At 37.3% G+C, this 19,383-nt stretch overlaps 2 protein-coding genes across 2 annotated transcripts; one reads left to right on the forward strand and one right to left on the reverse strand.

The window, feature by feature from the left end:
* Nucleotides 1-4,577: 4,577 nt before the first annotated feature.
* LOC134539251 (proteasome subunit alpha type-1-like) lies at nucleotides 4,578-13,633 on the reverse strand. The gene is made up of 5 exons (XM_063381066.1): nucleotides 13,496-13,633; nucleotides 11,854-12,104; nucleotides 8,454-8,613; nucleotides 6,416-6,625; nucleotides 4,578-4,829 (listed from the first exon to the last, which is right to left on the reverse strand). The coding sequence occupies exons 1-5, from the start codon at nucleotides 13,496-13,498 to the stop codon at nucleotides 4,623-4,625; spliced, it is 831 nt and encodes a 276-aa protein (XP_063237136.1). The 5' UTR covers nucleotides 13,499-13,633; the 3' UTR covers nucleotides 4,578-4,622.
* A 1,025-nt stretch (nucleotides 13,634-14,658) lies between these two features.
* On the forward strand, nucleotides 14,659-19,058 carry LOC134539338 (protoporphyrinogen oxidase). The gene is made up of 2 exons (XM_063381280.1): nucleotides 14,659-14,831; nucleotides 16,158-19,058. The coding sequence occupies exon 2, from the start codon at nucleotides 16,169-16,171 to the stop codon at nucleotides 17,567-17,569; it is 1,401 nt and encodes a 466-aa protein (XP_063237350.1). The 5' UTR covers nucleotides 14,659-14,831; nucleotides 16,158-16,168; the 3' UTR covers nucleotides 17,570-19,058.
* Nucleotides 19,059-19,383: the final 325 nt, after the last annotated feature.

A 19,383-nucleotide genomic window follows, 5' to 3' on the forward strand; every position in this document is an offset into this window, starting at 1 on the left:
ATTAAATAAAGAAAATAATAAATATTTAAAAAAATCAATAATAAATATTTAAAATTAAGAATCTTATAATATTTAGTACAAAATATGTTATATATATTTATTATTCTCTGAATTTTATTTATTTAATTTTTCAAAATTTAAACTGAACTTTATTGACTGTGTTGACTATCTTTTTCCAGCCGTTTTATTATTTTATTGTAATTAATTATTTTCATGCAATTAAAAACTACTTTTTAATGATGCCAAAGAAGTATAACTTCTCACGCACGTACATAAGTATACGCACCCATTTCTTTCCCACAGTTCTGTTTGCAAATATAACTTTTAGCATTTCAGTGGCACAAATGTTGTCTTCCAATTCTTATAAATTTGCCAATAATGTTTATTTTTGTGCAAATCAGACTAAATGAATTTAGTAGATGTAGTAGTAAATAGCAAGGCTAAGGTGGATGATCAGTTCTTTGCTTCCCAACACGAGGCCATTGTGAAGAGTTGATTCTTCGTGAGTGGGAGATGTAGTGAATGTTGCCGTGAGCCGGAGGTTTTCTCAGTGTTCCTCCCCCTACTTTGCATCACTGTTCCATTCTCGTCACCCCTACCTCGTCTCTAAGGGCCGTGCGGACTTCCGAGGCATCAAGCCCCTATTCATTCACTCCGTAACCAATAAGTCAACACAGTATGTGTTCAATTAGAGTAGTTTGCCATCAACAAACGAACGTTACATTGATTGGCACATTTCATAAGTCCACTTTGTAATATGTCTACCTACAACCAAAGTGATAACTACTTGGACCCTTAAATGCAAAAAATTATTTTTCAAATTTGTTAATATTTTAAATTTTATCTACAAGGTGGTACACTACTCAAATTTTACACATCTCATGAATATAAAATTAAACATTCAACTAACACAAAAAATTTTAAATCAGCAACTTACATTAAAAAAAAAGGGGGGGGGACCCAGGTATTTGCAGATATAACATTTTGTATATAAAAATCCCTTAAGGCACAGCCTACAGGCGTAAATAGATTTTGAAGTACGTACCTATTTATTCTGGAAATATTTTGGAAACTTCTATAAACGCCTGGAACATTTTAGGAATTTAATGTAGCATATATAACATCTTATAATGTTTACCACTATTCAAAAGAGATTGATTTTCTCATGTTCAATGCAGCAAAATTATTTTGAATGTTTTTAACTTAATGCATTCAGCGTTGTATGTCATAACAAATTTTATTAACAATCCTACTAAGGTAGTTATGCAATTATTTTTTTACCTCCAAACACTATTATTCATCCCTTGCACTAATACGTGGCCATAAAATTTTTTTTGGACAGGTTTAAGGTAATATTAAGATGTTTATTATAACATTCTGACTAATCTGGTACTAAGAAAGTTTTAATGAATTTTTTTTTAACTCAACCCCTGTAATAGTTTGTTTCATCAAAAATTATTTCAGCCAAAGGTTTTAGATAAAGTTTAGGAGTTTTACAATAAATTATAATGGAATTGATAGTATACCTATTAAAAAAAGTAATGACATTTTGTCTTTCTAACCTTGTTATTTCCACCCCTTGTTATGATGATTTCTGATATCAAATTTACTTTAAACAAAATTTTTCAACATTTAAAATGTTAAACAAAAATAAACAGTAATTTGATACAGTATATCGTAGGTAAGAGTTATTTATTTTCTTATTTCAACCCCAGGTTTTTTATACTCCTTGCAGTAATGGTTTGTGTTATCAAAAATTGTTTCGAAAAAAGGTTAGCTAAAAATTATAAGATTTACAAACAATTTGAACGGATTTAATGGTGTGCCTACTAAGGGAGTTATAAATTTTTTTTAAAATTCTACCTCTTATTTTTTCAACCCCTTGCAGCAATGTTCCATCTAATCAAAAATTGTTTCAGAGATAAGTTTTAGATAAAAAAAAAAAAATACAATATTTACAAACAATTTGAATGAATTTGATGGTGTGTCTACAAAGGGAGTTAAGAAATTTTTGTCATTCAACCCCTGTTTATTCCACCCCTTGCAGAAATAATTGGTCGCATAAAAAATTAATTCAGACAAACGTTTCATATAATAATTTAAAGTTTTACAATAAAACAGAATGGGTTTAATAATTTACATGTAACGTAAAAATATGATTTTTTTTAAATTAAATTTTTTATTTTTTCATCCCCTACAACAATGTTTTGTCTTACCAAAAATTTTCTCCAACAAAAGTTTTAGATAAAAATAGTTTCGAACAAAGGTTTAAGGTAAAAATTATAAGATTAACAAATCATTAAACAAATTTGATGATGTGACTACGAAGGAATTAAGCATTTTTTTTTTTAATTGTACCCCTCATTTAAATCCCTTGCAGCTATGGTTCATCTAATCGAAAATAGTTTGACTAAGTTTTAGATAAAAATTTTTAAGGTTAACACACAATTTGTACAAAATCAATATTGTGTCTAGGAAGGGAGTTTTTTTTTGTCCTCTGACCCTTGCAGTTATGGTTGGTCAAATCAAAATGTTATTCAGACAAAAATATTTTGGTATTTTTCATTCTAGTTATAATACATAACAGATGTGATATTTTCAATATTATGGGGATTACGATTTTTGATTTTCAAAATACCTTCTCCCTTTCTACCCCTTTGGTCAGATATTACTCATTAACGAACTTAACCTAGATTTTCCACTACTAGATTTTATGTATCAGTTTGGAAATGATTTGTGAAAAATTGCAACATTTATCTTGTCCACAAAATTGTGATTTATGTAAACAAACTTTTGTAATGATGATGGTTTTGGGGTCTATGGATGATGAAACGAAAAACTATATAAAATTTTTTTTAGAAGTCGTACCATGGTAACGGCTAGAATAGTTAGTATTTCCTTGAAATATACCCTAAAAACAAGCTAAAAATATTAAAATGAGATATTTATCTGGCATCTGACCAGATTTTATCTTTTTACAGTTTGCAAGAAAATAATTTAGTAATGAAGCCATCAAATGTTTACGTTAGGATTGCAAAAGTTAAAATAAGATGATACAATTGCAGATACAAATTATGACTACAGCACAAATTAAAAACATAAACATGATATTGAGAAATATGGAGCATGAATGAGTCCATAAACTGTGTCGATTCCAAGAAAATCAGACGTTCAGTAATAAACAGTGGCTTTTTAAGAAAATTGGAGATAAAATGTTAAAGTAATACCCAAAAACTGCATTTACAGTAAAAAAATTACTAGTGAAAACCTATCACAAAATGACTAAAAAATAAGAAAGTGTAACATGAAGTAACGCAAACTTTATTATTTCAAAAGAAGATTTGATTTTATTAAAGTAATATGCAAGGATGTACAGACACCAATAAAGAGTGGCTGTTTCGTGCTGTCTTTGAGAAACTGTTAGTCCTGTCATAGGCAACACAGAATGGTATGCTAGTGACTAGTGACTATTGCGCAGCGCGAAGCAAGACAAGACGTGGACAGCTGCATCCAGCCGGCAGTAGTACACTCAGTGTACACAAAATAAATTCCTGGGATTTCTAATGTACTCGATTAATTTATGAACCAACTCAAAATGGAAACATTGCTGCTAAGAGAAACATCCAATGGCAATAAATAAACTCTAGCTTCAGTAAAATATCATTATAATTATCTCATGAAGATTTAAATATCATTGCATATTGTTGACCTCTTCACTGCTGCAGCAAAGATACTGTTGTACACAGAGAGAGAGCACTTTTAACTGACCATTACAATCCACCCAAGACTTGGGAGGAGGAACGTATCATGTCATTAATAGAATTTTTTTTTCCATACATACAGTAAACTTTCTCCATGTTCTTTCACAACTAAAGTAAAAATTTTGAAATTATAAATTCCTAACTGATTTTAGCTATGTTTTTTACTTCTAATGGAGTGTCACTTCTGAGATACTTATTTTTTCTGTAAAAATAATTCCATATTCTTTTGATTTTAAGATTCATATCTTTCAAAAAATTTTAAAAATCAGAAAGTGGAGTGCATCTTAACAGTTGATGGCTTTCTCCTTTAGCCAAATTTAATACCGGCAGTTTCTAAGAAGTCCCTTTGGTGAGCTTTGGAAATAGGGTACGACACACAGACAAACAAAACCTAAAAATCACCCAAGCTACTCATCAACTTCACTGAGAAAAATATACATTAAAATGGGGTTATTTAGCGACGTATTGAGGTGGTAATTCAGACTGGTGCACAATACACAGTGGTGGCTAGTCATTAAGATAAATTATACAATCACAACAGCACCACAATGTATGGAAGGCTACTATGTATATTTCAGAACGAGACACCTGCAGTCATCATTTCAAACACATCTGACCCTCAAACAAGGTTAAAGCAGCCGACCTCAGAGCCGCTGGACATAAACTACAGCAAGTACTAGACAAGGAGAGCCTTGGCCGTACTTGGTACATTTGTTCACAGAAATAATATAAAACCACTAGTTATTTTCTCGAAGACCTGCAGGTGACTTGAGCCTAGTGTTCGGGAGGTAAGCTGCAATGAAAGTGAGCACAGAGGAAAGAGCAGCAGTAGTTTATTGAGCGTTGGCGCGGTACAGGGGCCTAGTCAGTGTCCATGGCGACGGCGGGGACGGGGTCCCGTGGGGGGGCGTCGTCGCCCGGCGGGGGCTGGGGGGCCTCCTCGGGCTGGGACTCGCCCCCTGTGGTCCTCTTCTCCTCCCCCTCCACCATGCGCAGGTAGCCCGCCGTCTGCTCCTCGTCCAGCATGCGGAACGGCGCGCCCTTCCCCACCAGCCCGATCGACACGTTCTGCAAGCAGCGTCCCACCGTCCCGTCACCTCGGACACACCGCACAAGCAGGGGCGCAACAACTAAATTTCCAAGGGGAGGGGGGGGGGGGGGGCCAATATACCTTTTTATAAAGAATCATCGATCCCCCCTATTGAAGCGGGGGGCCGGGGGTCTTCCCCCGGGAAAATTTGTATTTCAAGGTGGAAAATGGTGCTATTTAAGCAGTTTTGTTATCTAAAAATTGATTACACATCACTTTCTTTGCCCCCGTTTGCCCCCACTTCAAGGTTTCAGGGGGGGGGGGGGAAATACCCTTGCCCCCCCCCCCCCCTCGCCCTGTTGTTGCGCCCCTGCGCACAAGCACAGGCAAGAACAAGCGACCTGACCACGCCTCCAGACCACAGAAGCTCGTTTTCTTGCTACAATTTGTGAGTTGAGGCTAAGTCTCACACACCACGAAGTTTTTTTTTTTTTTTTTTTTTAATAAATTTTCTCATCATCATCATTTTATGGCTATTTCTGTAAAATTTTAACAACACACCTCCCAAACTTCTGGGTTTGGTTAACTGCTCCCTGATGATGACGACGACTGCAATGTCGACCGAAACGTCGGTGAATTATTCGCCAAGGGCACGGCTACAAACCAGGAAGCCAAGCTACTTCAGATATTCATTAAATGTTATATATAAAGGGTGTAAAATTAGTGAAGTGTAAGTAATATCATTTGCACAACGTTTTACACTTATTATAAAACACTAAATGAATATCAGATAAAAATGTGCGTGACAACAAAAATGCAACGGAGGTACCATGATAAATTCACAGAAACAGCCATAAAATAAAAGTAATGACCAGAAAAAAAAATCAACCCTGAGATGGGTCCATAACATGTGAGACTATTAAGAGAACCCTGCATTAAACTTTTGACATTAATAATCTAAGATAATAATCTAAGACAGAGAAAATTATTGGCCGTTTAAAGTTTTCAGTGAGTTTGCAAAAGTTACTGGTTACTATTACCCGGTAAGCTGTGCTGTCATGTAACCCAACATAAAGGAAATCTCCAACGAAATGTTTTTCAGCCACTCGATTGCAGGTGGTGAATTAACCAACTACCTCAAAACCGTATTAGAAATTTTAACCTGGGCTGGCGACTTCTATACAGTATATTCGTACACCGAGAATAATAGGGCCACTTCTGAATTTTTTTTTTTTTACTTTTTTGTATATTTGTAATGTCTATGGCCATATCTACTCGGTATAACAAGGCCATATATGTAGTACAATAAATATTCACCTGAGATGAGATATGTCCTTAATTACATTTTAAATTTGTAGAACAGAAATCAGAATAATACAGCCACACGTTGACATGTGGCCTTATTATTCGTACAGATGAGGGTGGGTCAGAATACACCATGGCCATATTTTGACTTGTGTTATAGAAACAACAGTGCCGACATTATGCACTTCCTGATTGCTGAGGCTAGGAATAAACTCTTATTTATTTCACTCTCCTGTAAAATTTAGTTTTTTTTTTCGAGATGTGGCCCTGTTATTCTCGGTGCGCGATGTGCTCGAAGGCGGCACGGGGGGGCCGTCACCTTGGCGCTGAGCTCCACCTCGTTGGGCAGCGTGTCGCGCAGCGCTCGGAGGCCGTGCTTGATCAGCTCCTCCGTGGGGCACGTCGGGAACTCGTCGAAGTGCTTCTCCAGGTAGGTGCGGGCGCTCTGGGAGCGCGACCCCACCGCCATGGCCTTGCAGTTGAAGAAGTTGGCCGAGGGACACGTCTGGTACACGTGCGGCCCTTGGTCCTGCACAGCACACACGACACTTCTGCACGGCCTGGGGTAACTAATTTTCAATTTTACACGGAAAATTAAATATGCAATGTGTCCACACATCTAATCCGGGTCAGCGACGGCTGGACAAACGAGGTTTTTTACTTTGTAGGCAAACATCGTGTGGTGATGCCTTGCGAGTAACAATTGGCACTAATTTAGACAACTGGTTTTAATCCAACAAACCCAAGTTTTCCAGAGTTTTGAGAAATAAAAAATTATTTATTTATTAAAGAATGATACGTACAGAAAAAAAAAATTAAGGTTAAATTTCTTGTGCCACGGCTTTTGCGCAAAGTAAAAATAAAATTACGAAAATACCATTTTGCAATACTAGAGACGTCACTGTATTTATGTACCTTGAAAACAGCATTAATAAGTTCCAACTAGTTTCTGAGAATTTACAGTTTTTATCTCACATTTCAATATCTGTGCATTGCTGCTACCGGCACCATTAGCTGCTTACCTGCGACAGCCAACACATCACAAGTACCGGCAGCAGGAAAGATTTAAAAATCTTGCTATGGTCAGTTTCAAATGAGAACCCACAGAAACATGCATTGAACTTTCATTTAGAAATTTATGGGCAGCAAAAACAATGACAAATTGAGTGGTTTCTTACTGGACATTGATAATTTAATAGATTTCAGTAAATGATATATATTTTGAGCCTTAGAAAAGTTCTACTTTAACTTTATTTTAGTGTTATTTATAATTGCTAAAACTATTACTAACTTAATTGTAACTATAACATAAACTTCATCAATACCATAAAAACAAAAAAAATTCTGTAACATATTTTCTAAAAAATTCTAGTAGTTATAGAATTATTGAATATCTAAATAATTTCTGCATCAAAAGGCAAAAACTTTTTTCCTATCTAAAGTTAGGAAAAACAAACTTGTGAAATTCGCCCATAAATGTACAGACTGTTCACAGATACTTAGTGAACAATTTGAGTACTTTTTCAGAACCTTAAAACATTTTTTTTTTTACATTTTATTTATCCAAGGGTGATTTCTAAACCCACATTCGTTAACTAAAATCAAGCATGAGCAATAAATTGCAAAATATAATTTTCTACAATACACACGAACGCAGAGATTTTTCAGCTGAAAAGGATAAAACATTTTCAGAGATAATATCCTGCGTCAAGGAAAAAAAAACCTAAGTTAGCAAAAGGTTGCTAAAAATTACAGTTTCATGACTTCCAGCACCATTGCTGCTTGTTTGGGAACCGAAGACACCTGATACAGTAAACTCCCTATTATCCGCGGTGCGGACCTTCCGCGCATACTACGAAAAAATACAGCACATATGTTAAATCTGTATTTTATTACAAGTGAGCAAATTTTAACTCTACTGACGAGTGTATTGTGCAGTACAAAGTAAAAACGACACAGGCCTTCTCGGAACTCACGCAGTAGGCTGGCATTGCGTTGCTATTTTTGTCTCTGTCGCACTTTGTTCCTAGTCGTATGGTTGAGCACTTTTATGTTTACGTTACCGAAATGTATTGTATGTTAATTATTCAATAAAATACTGAAATTTTAGCATCATTTAAAATTTTGTGCTGCTGAGTGTAACTTTTACTGTGGATAAATGTTTTAGACTTTTAAGTTGAAGTTAATGTTTCCTTTTTTGCTTCCTGTTTTCGGCTCTTTTGCGGATCATCCGCGATTTTCACTATCCGCGGCGGCCCTGCCACTTAGTTTCGCGGATAATCGGGAGTGTACTGTACCCCCAAAGTTAAGGGCTCGGAAGCCAATGTTGCAGCCGCGGAGAGCGGAGGAGCACTCACGTCGTAGCCAGCGACCAGCAGGCCCACGCCGTACGGGCGGCGGTCGTAGCGCTGCGTGCACACCTGCATCTTGTTGCCGAGGTTGGCAATCAGCCGGCTGACGGGCAGCAGGGCGTCGTGCGAGTACTTGTGGTTCAGGCACTCTGTGCGCATGTAGCGGCTGCAAACCACCACGCCGCTAGGACACACACGGGCTGTGGCGTAGCTAGGGTGACTGGCGCACCTGGCCAGGACTTGAAAATGGCACCCCCTCTTGGATTAGAACAGAAGGGGGGGGGGGGGGGAGGCAGCCCCTCCCCCCCTGCTCCGGCACCCCTGGCGGGGGCCATCCCTGCCACCCGTCTGCTACGCCGCTGCACACTGGCTACGTGGCGTAGGCTATGGTTGGCCCCACACTACGAGAACTGCCAGAAAACATGTGTCGTGGCAGATGTGGTTGGCACTAGTTGAGGTCTTCTCGTAGAACGCCGTGTGTCCTGATTTTTCCACGCAGAAAGCATTTCCATTTCAAACAAACGGCGAACACATTCCAGCAATATTTAGGGCCATTAATACAATTTCCTTATAACTTTTTTATATCACGCTGTGATTTCTTTATACACACATAACTAGGCAAAATTTAACATAATACGAAAATGATCTTCAATTAACCAGAACATGCCAATTTTTACGTTAGAAAGCTAAAAAAAAATTCTGAGATGATTTCTTCTTGATTTATTTGGACATCCCAACTATTAATATTTAATGTGCGAGTCAAAACTGAAGAGACACGTAAAAAAATTTAAAGTTTAGCTGCTGAAAATAACACAATTATATATAGATTATTTTTTATTATTATTATTATTTATAGAGCAGTTACCGTTTATAAAGCTTTAGCTTCGTTACTCTTTCATGTTTTTCACGACCTGTACACACCCTGGTTCTAGAATGTATTGCAACAAAATACAACTACATCAAATAACTTCAGATATGCACACTGCAGTATATTACTTAAGCATATTCTGACAATTCTAATGGGCAATTGTGATCAACGCTGAAGTCCGTTGCTAGTCTACGGCAGACACACTGTGGTTTGGTCACCATTACATGTCTGAAAATGCCACTGCTAGTGATTATACTGGAAAAATAACGATGACCGTTTACATTGTTTTGTATATGCATGAATATCCCAAGCATCGACTTGAGACGTTACAGTAAAATTAAAAAATTAAGTCTAAATATTCTCTAAATATCTTGTTTCAAATACTAATACATAAAAAAAGAATATTTCAAATTCATTATAGAAGTCTCTTTCCCCAATGATAATTATGAATGTCTAACCAATCTGAACGAACTGTATTCTAGATGCTCTCTTGGCTCATCTTTAGGCTAAACATTCACTAACTTTAAATTGTGAATATTAGGCCAAAATATTTATGAGAATTTTTCATACTTCATCAATATTTATCAAGAACAGTAAGGGAATTTTATCCAGCACGTTTAGGACAATTTATTGAACATCAATAACAGTTTTAATGAAAATACCAAAATAATTGATATACAATACAATTATGTTTGAAAAACGTAATAAGCTTTTCTTCAAAATAAAGTTGGTCTTCAAAAAAATCAAATTATGGAAATTTATTAATAAAAAAAGAAAGAAATGTATACCTGCAAAAAAAAGGGGGGGAAGGGAACATTGTACTGAAATAACAACAAAGGCAAAACAAAAATAATATCCTTTACCAGAAAATACCTTCCTATCAAATACGATTATAAATTGGGCAACACAATTAAGAAATCCTCTTCTCTCAAAGATTTAGGTATCATTCTAGATTCTAAATTGTTCTTTCACCAACATGTTCAACATTTAATTTCTAGTTCCCGAAGAACATTAGCTTTAATTAAATATGTCACATGTTATGCTACCAAAACTGATTCTATCCTCTCTCTTTATTTAGCATTAATTAGGTCAAAACTAGAATACTGCTCAGTAATTTGGAACAACATCAATATGTGTGATAATATGAAAATTGAAAATATACAGAATAAATTAATAAATATTATTATTCAAAAACAACTTCCTCTACCCAATCTGATATCCCTCTCTAGTCGAAGAGAATTACTTGACTTTATTTTTATTAAAAAATGTTATACTAATAAATTAAACTGTAAATATATACTTGACAACACCGGTTTAAGAGTACCTCCTTTTAACAGTCGTTTAACTTCCACTTTATGTACAGTTAACAGAAATAATGATATTATCTTTAGGCTAATAACCAATTTTAATAAATTTGATAAAGACTTTAATTATTTTCCTTAGTTCCTAATGATCATATGTGTTTTAGTTCTGTTTTGTCTAAATTGTAACGTTTGATTTTTGTTTTATTGTCTTTCGTTATGTGTGTTTTGTTTTTATATGTATTATATTGTATTGTTTTGTGTTTTTCATTTATGTTTATTATTGTGAGTGCATATGTACCTAATTGTGTGCCAACCATTAAAGGCTTGTCCTGTTGGTTGGCATGTTACAATTACAAATAAATAAATAAATAAATAAAACCGATGATAAACTCTCCACAGAAAGCATGATAAAAAAAACCTTTCACTGTAAAAAAGTTCACATAAAAGCACTACAATTTTTAATTTATTGATAACGAGAGGAATGAATAAATTACACGTAAGTGTCCTAACATTGAGGTTGTTGGAGACAAACACTTCTGCCGTCCCAGACCCCAAACACACAGCTAATTCCCTCTAGGCAGCCATTTTAAAACTACTGTCTGGCCTGGCATCTCTCGAATGTTCAGTGCAGGAAACACACATTAATGTAATTTAGTTTTTAATAATGTTATTATCACTTTACCTACGAGATGCATTGACAGAAACACAAATGCCATCTGTCTGCATTTGTCGTTTTTTTTTCCTCTCTTTAAATTTTCTATGCAAAGCCTTTCTAAAGAGGTGTCGTTTGTTCCCAAAATTTAAAAAATTTAACGCTCTAAAGCCATTTCACAATACCATATCTTTATTAGGTGTAAGTTAGAATTTTCTATTTTTTTTTAAAAAATGGCTAACAAAACACATTTGCATGGCCAGGGCCATCGAGAGTGAGGAGGGGTTAGGTTATGAAAAAAATGTATAATGCTTGTTTTTACCCTGGTAGGACAAAAATTACTAGACTATTGCAAGTAAAATTCCATTGGAAACCTTTTAAGTTATGCGTAACGCACAGATCACCTTTAGTTATACAAATGGTAATGTTAAGTATTAAAAAATTTTTTTTGTTAATTTGGTATTTGGAAAGCTGTACATGAAGTACTGCAGGAGGGAGTGAAGGCCCCTTGGGGTTTCTCTCGACGACCCTGCGCACGGGGCTGTGCAGAACTGCAGAGCCAGTCACCCGCCCCACACGGACCAGAGTATGCGGGCGTCCGCGGTGAGGCCGGAGATGGTGATGCCGATGTGGTCGTCGATGGGGTAGATCTTCTTCTGGTGGGCGGACAGCTCCGACGAGGCCCGCTTGAGCGCCACGAGGACGGCGTGCGTGCCGTTCTTGAGGCCGACCGTGGCCGAGCCCTGCTTCACGGCCTCCATCGCGTACTCCACCTGGTGCAGGCGGCCCTGGGGGCTCCACACCGTCACGTCGCTGTCGTACTGGTTGCGGAACTGCCGGGCACACGCGACGACGTGAACGATAATCGTGCTGCAGTGAACACTTGGACGGCAGACAAGTAGTCCCGCTAATCCGGACTCGCTTGTCTGAAAATCCAGTTACTCCGGACAGAAAAGATGTTGTTTTGTTAATCCTATCTTTTGGTAGGTTAAAAACTTAGGTTTACGTATAATGTAATATTAAAATTAAATTTAAGCTGTCTGAGAAGTTTATTTAAAAAAAAATCATTTTTTTACAGTTTTCCATAACTAAAACTTGTGCTACGTGCATTTTAAAGCAAACACTATTTGATCCAGATTTTCATTGATTCGGACAGGGTCCGGTCCCACTTAGTCCAGATTAACGGATCTCTGCTGTAACGATGGAGATCAATGCTTCTCTTCAGACAAGGTGAATTAACCCATGAAATAATTTTTCGGCACCTATAGGTAATACTTGGATATTTCTTTGTGGGGCATTACCATTTCATGAGCAGCTTTTTTTTACCAATATAATTTAAATTTTGGATTTAATGTAATTATTTTTCTCAGTAGTATTTGAACAAAACAATTGTCATTACACATTTTTTTTTTGCGTTTAATAAATTCAAACCATCTTGTATGCTTGCTGACAACAATTTATGAGGCTTTTGTTTTCCCTGGGTTAGTGTTATACTACAATGCCATTGTTTGTCTGATTAGTCCAAGAAACTGAGGTAAAACGTAGGCCTAAGTTTTTAAGAAAGTTGCCATTTAAAGAAATACAAAGGTTTGTTATTTCAATTAAGTTATACCTAAAATATGTCAAAAGTTATCAAACTATCATTAGGTTCACAAAAAAGCATTTTTAATTCTCACTACATTATAAAAAACTCTAGATGTGATAAGACTGTGATATCTAGGACAAAAATGATTCGATTAAAAATTAATTATTTATGCTGGGAAAATTCTAAAAAAAACTAATGCAATTAAACATTCATTGATATACACCTACACAACAATTTGCAGTATTTTAATTGTAGCTAACCTATTAAAACATTAAAAAATATGTTACATTATTTTGAATGGAGCAAATCTGAACTAACAAAATTATTTTTTCCTTCCAGATGAGCACTTAAGTTACTCTAGAAAATTACCTGCTTGGCAATTACGAGTTATACTCAAGAGAGTTTTAGGTTAGGGTGGGTTTATATAGGAGATAAATGTTAATATCTTAGCATTAAGATCTTAATGAACAAAGTTAACCAATTCTAGCAATTTTCTATGAATAACATAATCCAAAAGTATAGGTTACCAAGCGGGAAAACAATGTTTTTATTTTTTTATTTTAACATGACCTAGCAAATATCCGGCACGCATATTATGCACATGCAGGATATGTCGAACAAAACATTAAGTATACTAACCATTATCACATGCGTAAATCCAAACTTTTTTCCACAAACACCTTTACTAGCAAATACTTCTGAGAGAAAACGGTATACAACAACGAAACTTTCTTGTTCACGATGACATATTATTTCAATCGAAGCCGTATTATTATTATTATTATTTTTTAATAAAAGTCGCTATCCATGAAATCACAGTAATGGTAAACGTTTTTAGAATTTTTTAGAAAGAGTTATAAAATTAATTATTAAAAATATATTTATACAATTATTTATAAATAAAGATTATGATATATTACTTAAGTATAACGCATTATATTTACACGTATCCAGCTGCTTCCCTATGCGTGTAAGCATAGAGCATAAGCGTAGATTGGCATTGGCCTTGTTGACGGAGGTAGTCGTGCATCTGCAGTAAAGCTCTCTGAACTGTTCAGACCGCCTTCACTTACGGAATAAAAACCGCGACTGGTATGATGGTATGATGTTGGATTTATTGATAACAGACACTCTTTACATGATGCTATCCGCATCTTTGCCTGTTCCACTCTTAAGACTGGGACTCGTCTTGGTGCACAGTGTCCCACTTATTTGTGGTATATCGATTCACAGACGGTTTACGAGTCTATCCATTCCACGGGCAGGTGGGGCAAGCAAAGTCTACAGAGCCATGTTGCAGGTGTGGCACAAACATGGAACGTTCACTGCGAATTAACATATTAAAACACTACAACATGAAGGAAGATGCCTAATAGAATGATACCTTTAATGACACACTGATTACAAAGGATACTAATAATATGTGCAGATGACACTGTGCAGTCAGCACAATAGAGGACGTCGAGCCTCTTAATTGAAAACTAGGCAGAGGACCCCACAGATCTGTGCCTCCTCCTTACCCAACCCTTTGTGATTAATATACATCTTGTTTGGAATATACCCAGGAATATGTCTTACTTCTTAACCCTTTTATTTTAGTATTTTTAAGAGACAATAACAAAAAAATAATTTTTTCCTAGGTAAAATTCTTTTTAGTCAGTATAAAATAAATTTCCATGATTAGCTTGAACTATATTAATATTAAAATATTTATCCTGTTACAATTTTAAAATTAAAAGTTAACATCAGTTTGATCTTATTCCACACCTCGACTTTCTGCTTGAAATATCCATGTGAAAACTGCTTTGCCTACATTGGCTTGCTACCGAGCAGTTGGTCTATGACATCCTTACAAAAAAAGATAATTTATAGAAATGTGGTTATGTGGGTTATGTAATAATTACTGCATGGTTAAAAAAAAATCTAAATAAATTGGAAGCCATAAAATAAAACGATCACAGCAAATGTTCTGTATGTAAGTATATAAGGTTTCCTTTGGCCGTACAAATAAATTGCATTTCGAGTTGTACAATTTGATTTGTTATTTTACCCTAAAAGAAAATAATTATGAAATTGTGTTACTGGGTGCTACAAATTAATGTTTCCGTATCTTCAACCAAAATATCACATGTTAATTTTTTTTAGTTATAGTGATTTAAAGCTGCAGGTAGACGGCTGTAACATAAGATTGCTCTTAGGCCCATTCTGCAATGACACGGAAACGGAGACGGAACTCACAGATTTGTTGTTTTTTTTAAATTGATTTACTTGCGATTGAGTTTTTGCCCTGTGGCAAGGTGTCCCCCCCCCCCCTTTTCCTGCATACACCCCCGAATTTTGAAGCTTCTTCCTCAAGTCCTTTCCTCTTCGCACATCTAGTATCTTTGTCTCAATCCTATTCCACACCCGCCCAAACCTCAGTAGGAATACTTGCCTTCCTCGTTTTGTTCTTCTCCACTCTCTCTGAATCTTAAACCCATGATCCCTCTTCCCTCAATACACCATTTTGTTCAACCTGTCTCTCAGCTTCACCCAGCCCCTCTTGCCCCTTGGCACCCTAAAAAACTTCACTAATCTCTCTAGTTTCCTCCTGTGTAGTTTGTCATTGCATAATAATTACTTTTATACAACAGGTTATGTGCTATCGCATGTAACAAGTTGCCGTTTCGCACCCTTGTACTGCTAAAAAAAATCCCTGTCAAGGGTTGATGCTTGGTTTTGGATGCACAATAGGGACTCATGTAATTTTTTTTAAAGTTATTATTTACGTAACATTGCATTACAATATTCAAATCAAAAATACGTTCTTATGTATGAAAAACCACAGGATCAGCAATGCAATTAAAACACAACATGGCGATGGCCGCTTGTGCTTGTTAAAACAATGACACCCTGTGCCTTTTGTGAAAATATAAATAAATACAGTACTTTATGCATTAGCCGGAATGCTAGATGATCACCCCGGATAAACCTAACCAACAGACTCTAATCTTACATATGTGAGTTTAATGCTGAATTTACCAGTATTTGTTACAATCGTACAAAATATCAATAACCATTTCCAATATACAGTAGCAGTATATTGGCAGAATTTGAACTCTTAGCTGTTTCGCTTCTGTATCTTGTCTTGTACTATCTTCATGGTATATAATAAAATACCAGACTTTTTCCTTGTATATATTTCCTTCCTCGGCTCACCAAGGAGAAAAATTACCAAAACTAATGTGCTTAAACTTAACTTACAGTAGTGTTGCAGCAGTGGCTGTCATGTGTAATTTTAAGGTACTGTATGTTATTTCAGTATCCACTGCAATGACGAACCTGGTACTGGGTGCCGGTATCAGCGGCTTGTCAGCCGCCCACTACTTGCTGAAAACTGCTCAGAAAGCAACAGTTATAGAAAGTTCTTCGAACTTGGGTGGGTGGATCAAATCAATTCGGGAAGCTGATGTACTGTTTGAACAAGGCCCACACACCGTGCGTGTAGCGGGAGACGGCGGTCCGAACACCTTAGCCCTGGTCGAAGACTTGGGTCTGGCGGACAGACTGAGCCCGATAAAAAGCAGTCATCCTGCCGTGAAGAACAGAATGATATACGTGAAGAAGAATCTTCACATGCTACCATCGAGCATCACGTCTCTCCTGACGACCAGGCCCCCGTTCACGAAGCCGATCGTCTCCGCCATCTTTCAAGACCTCAAGGCCCCTCGCAAGGTATGCGAGGACGAAAGTATTTACGAATTCGTGGAAAGGCGCCTGGGCAAGGAGATCGCAGACTACCTGATCACCGCAATGGTCAGAGGAATTTGTGCTGGTGATGGGAAAGAAATCAGCGTTAAATTTTTGATGAAGTCTCTTCACGAGGCGGAACAGGCCCACGGGTCGGTCGTGAAAGGAATGGTGCAAAACATGCTGAGGAAGCAGTCGCCTCTGCTCCCGGGAACCGAAAGTCCCCTGTACAAGAAAGCCAAGGACGAAAAGTGGAGTATCTGGTCGCTGGACGGAGGCTTGCAAGTCTTACCCACGACACTTGCCGCCTCCGTCCGGACGCAGGGAGGGGAGATTGTCCTAGACGCGCCCTGCGTGGCACTCAAGTTCGGCTCGGGCGGGGCTGTCGTGAAGACGAGGTCCTGCACGTACGAGGCCACCCACGTGTTCAGCTCGCTGCCGGCGCGCGGACTGGCCCCCCTGCTCCGGGAACAACACCCCGCCCTCGCCCGGGAGCTAGCCGGCATCCCCACGGTGTCCGTGGCTGTGGTGAACCTGCGCTACGAGGGGAGGCAGCTCGACCGGGAGGCGTTCGGCTTCCTGGTGCCTTCAACCGAGAACCTGCCGCTCCTCGGCGTCATATTCGACAGCGTCTGCTTCCCCAGCGGAGGCGACACGGTGCTGACCGTCATGATGGGGGGCCGGTGGTTCGCGGAGCACCTGGGGACGGATCCCGCGCCCCAGCACCTGCTCGACCTGGCCGAGGGCTACGTCAGGGACATCCTGAAGATAGCGTCGCCTCCCCGCTCCCACTTGGTGTCGGTGCTCAGGGACTGCATACCCCAGTATGTTGTAGGCCACCAGGCCAGGGTCGCGCGCATCAAGCAGTACGTCAGCCAACACAAGCTGCCCCTTTCCCTCATTGGCTCCTCGTTTGATGGCGTCGGTGTGAATGATGTCATTCTGTGTGCAAGGAGAGCAGTGGATAATGTTAATCCTCGGTAGATTTAAGCATCATAACTCCATATTTTGCAAATATTTATTTGCGTCATACGTCAGTGAAAGTCAGGGAATTTGCTTGAAATCCTGGAAAAGACGTGGAAATTCGTCAGTGATAGTAATATGGGGTCGTTACTACAACGCTGAATGTCAACATTTTACCACAACGCCGACAGCTAGAAAACTGCTGTGTACCACAACGCTGAAATAACAACTGAATAAATTTGTGTTTCTTAAATGTACCTTAATGCCGAAATACCACAATCAAATCTAACCTTACCTAACCTAACCTAACCTAACTTAACCTAGCCTAGTCTAACCTAGTCTAGTCTAACCTAACCTAACCTTTGTGGCAGTCCTGCAATGACATTTTTCGGCGTTAGTGTATTTCGGCGTTGTGGTACACTGCAGTTTTATAGCTGTCTGCGTTGTGGTCAATTTGGCATTTGGCCTTTTTTGTATGTCGGCATTGTGGTGCGTCCCCCGTAATTTGAGGGGAAATGACATGCTTCTATCTGTTTTCATGCAGACTGTGAAAGCATTTTTTTTTTGAAAATGTTTTGCAAATGCACTATAAAATGGTGGAGATAAGATTCTGTTTGAAATTAAGTGTGTGGTGGTATAGCTAGGGCAGCTGTGGTGATGACTGATGCTGTAGGCTTAATTTTCTTCTTTTTTTTTTTTTTCCTCTAAGAAAACTGCAAAACATGTAAAAAATTAAAAAATTTGAATTTTTGATCAAGGAAAGGGGAAGTTCTATTACACATTTGTGTAGACACCCTATGTACATAAATGAAAAGCAACTGATGTGCTATTAAAATGTTTTGGTCACACTGTCTTGCTTATTTTCAGGGCTTCGTAGGTTCAATCTCCATATCTGATAAATTTTTGAGCTACTCTATATGCATCATTCAAACTTTCTGACCTTCAGTGATTGATGTCATGCTGTTGACCACACTTAAAGAAATATGAAAGTACATTATTGGATTTTTTTTTTAATAAATCAAATGTATAACTACTCCTGTCTGCAGCCAATTGAAGTGAGTTGGTGTTTTCCAGAAATGACAAGATATTAAGTGCAGCTGTACCTACATATAATCGCACCGATATGACAACTGGTGAAATTGTTAAGAGAGCTAATGTTCTATGTCAAATAGCAGGCATATTCAGAAGCTGTGATATTACATAATTAAAAAAAATGTACAAAAAAAAAGTACAACCGAAGTCTCACAGTATTGGTTATAAACTTTTGTGATATGTTAAATACTGCTTCAGTCGGCATTACAATCTATACGTGCAAGTTTTTGTGTTCATTGAAATAAATTTTTTTATAAACGTTAAATATTGTGTTAAAGTATATTTACAATAGATTATTTGGCTGGTTGTCCTAAACTGTGATTGTTATTATGATGTAATGTTTAGCAAATTAATTTATTTTTAAATTAGGTGTAGGTTTTTATATTGTAACATTAATAAAATGGTGAGTATGCTCCAATTTTTGTATTACCTTATTCCATTCCACTAGCTTTGTTACTGATTGCAACTTATTTTCAAATTTTTATGTAATTATTCTATAATAATTATTTTATAATAAAAGGAAAACTTTGATTTTAAATTCCCATGGAAATGCTTCACTTCAACATGGCGGCGTAAGAGCACTGCATCCGTCTGCTGGTCTCGTCAGGCAGATACGGCAAGTGTGACCAAAAAAAAAAAACCTTCACAATACCAAACCACAACCTCAGTGTCATTGTTAAGTGTGTATAAAAAAAACCTATCTCGCTATCTCACAAAACTCATGAAAGTAATTTTTTCTCAGC

The sequence above is a fragment of the Bacillus rossius genome, chromosome 15 (assembly GCF_032445375.1).
Source record: "Bacillus rossius redtenbacheri isolate Brsri chromosome 15, Brsri_v3, whole genome shotgun sequence".
NCBI classification, from domain to species: domain Eukaryota; kingdom Metazoa; phylum Arthropoda; class Insecta; order Phasmatodea; family Bacillidae; genus Bacillus; species Bacillus rossius.